The sequence below is a fragment of the Triticum dicoccoides genome, chromosome 7A (assembly GCF_002162155.2).
Source record: "Triticum dicoccoides isolate Atlit2015 ecotype Zavitan chromosome 7A, WEW_v2.0, whole genome shotgun sequence".
NCBI lineage: Eukaryota > Viridiplantae > Streptophyta > Magnoliopsida > Poales > Poaceae > Triticum > Triticum dicoccoides.
Genome location: NC_041392.1, coordinates 205,076,626 through 205,078,154, shown reverse-complemented (window position 1 = coordinate 205,078,154; position 1,529 = coordinate 205,076,626). Strand labels below are relative to the sequence as shown.

The 1,529-nt window shown below is 42.2% G+C and overlaps 1 protein-coding gene across 1 annotated transcript; it reads right to left on the bottom strand.

Annotated features, from left to right (window-relative positions):
- Positions 1-262: 262 nt before the first annotated feature.
- On the bottom strand, positions 263-689 carry LOC119329683. Its single transcript, XM_037602747.1, has 2 exons — positions 580-689; positions 263-488 (listed from the first exon to the last, which is right to left on the bottom strand). Exons 1-2 carry the CDS (start codon positions 632-634, stop codon positions 313-315), a joined length of 231 nt encoding a protein of 76 aa, XP_037458644.1. The 5' UTR covers positions 635-689; the 3' UTR covers positions 263-312.
- Positions 690-1,529: the final 840 nt, after the last annotated feature.

Here is a 1,529-nt window from a genome sequence, read left to right as displayed (position 1 = left end):
ACTATTCATGCATTTTTAGCAAGGTTTCCGCAGCAGCGCGTGGGGCCTCATCTAGTTTATCTAATTCCGCTCATATATCTCGAGTGATCTAACAAATTCTTTGGCCAAGTTAATATGAAAAGGCAAAATGCAGGTATACTTTTCTGTCCTTTTGCATATCAAAAAAGCAAAATACATTGGCTTATAAATCAATACATTCTGCAGTGACAAGTAATGTAGTGACTCAGGGCTGGCTGCCCCTGAGGCCCTGATTACAACTTGTCTAAAACAAGACCTTATTTCACCACTAACCACAGGAAAACGAACGCGTGCTTAATCATGTGGTATGCAGACCGTGCACTTACACCCCTGGGGAACGCATGTTGCAGTGACCTTGCCGATGTAAATGAACCTTTTGCATAGCTCCTTACATGAGACGCCATTGCCATCACAACTTGGCGAAACTATCGAGTCACTGCAGAGCTCCGCTGAAGCCTGCATCAACATGCCTGCAGATCTCAGAAAGAAACGAACAAGGATTAGGAAAAATCAACAGAAAAGAACGTCGGATTACATGCATAATACTAAACTGTTGATTACCTGAGGATAGCACCAAAAGAGTAAGACCCACGAACACCGTGTTGACAGTCTTCATCCTTGTGAATGAAAGATAAAAAGGAAACTCATCAGGTGAGGTGTCTGCTACTGGTGTTGCAAGCCTGCCACTCTCAACCTTGGTTGGAAGGATATTTATAGTGCACACGCATGGATGGTCGGTAACGCTGATATGGAATCAAATAGCTGAAATCGGGGGCAATTAAAAAGATCACGAGCCAGGCCGCGCGCTAAATGCCATGGATCGAAGCAATTAAGCATGAGCTCCGAAAATGGTGCGCGCTGATCAACTACATGCCATAGTGGGGCTTCTGTGGTACTACCTCCGTCCTGTTTATTAGTCACCCTTTTAGTTTGGATCAAACTTTCACCTTTGATTTAACTATCAAAAATAAGTTATATAAACTAAAAATAATATCATTGGAAACCTCTTTCAAATATGAATCCAACAATATAAGTTTTGTGACATACCACTTAGAATTTGTTAGTCAAATCTACGATGAAAATTGGGCACAAAATACGAAGGGGGCCAACAAATCCGGACGAAGGTAGTAGGGATTAATTGCCAGACAGGGCAGCGTGGTTGACGTATGCCTCGTTTATAATGTCAATTAGTACTAGAGGCTGTCGCACGCTTTGCTGCGTCGTTTTTCACCTGTAGGATTAACTTTTTTCTTCTTTAGCATGTTATTGCAGTCAGTTATTTTGTTCTAGTTTATCTGTGTTGGTTTGGGTTTTAGTTCTGTTCTGGCGTTCTTTTATCATCTAGATATTGTGTTGGGCTGCTGGTTTTTCTTACGAATTTTGTTGGCCCGATGGTATTTGTTTTAAGAGGAGAGTGGTGTTGTTCGTGCGTGGATGGGTGTCCTTTCATGTTTTGAACTTGGTGTCAGCCAGTGTTAGTAGTGTGAGCCTCTTGGAAGCTACTCTTCCAC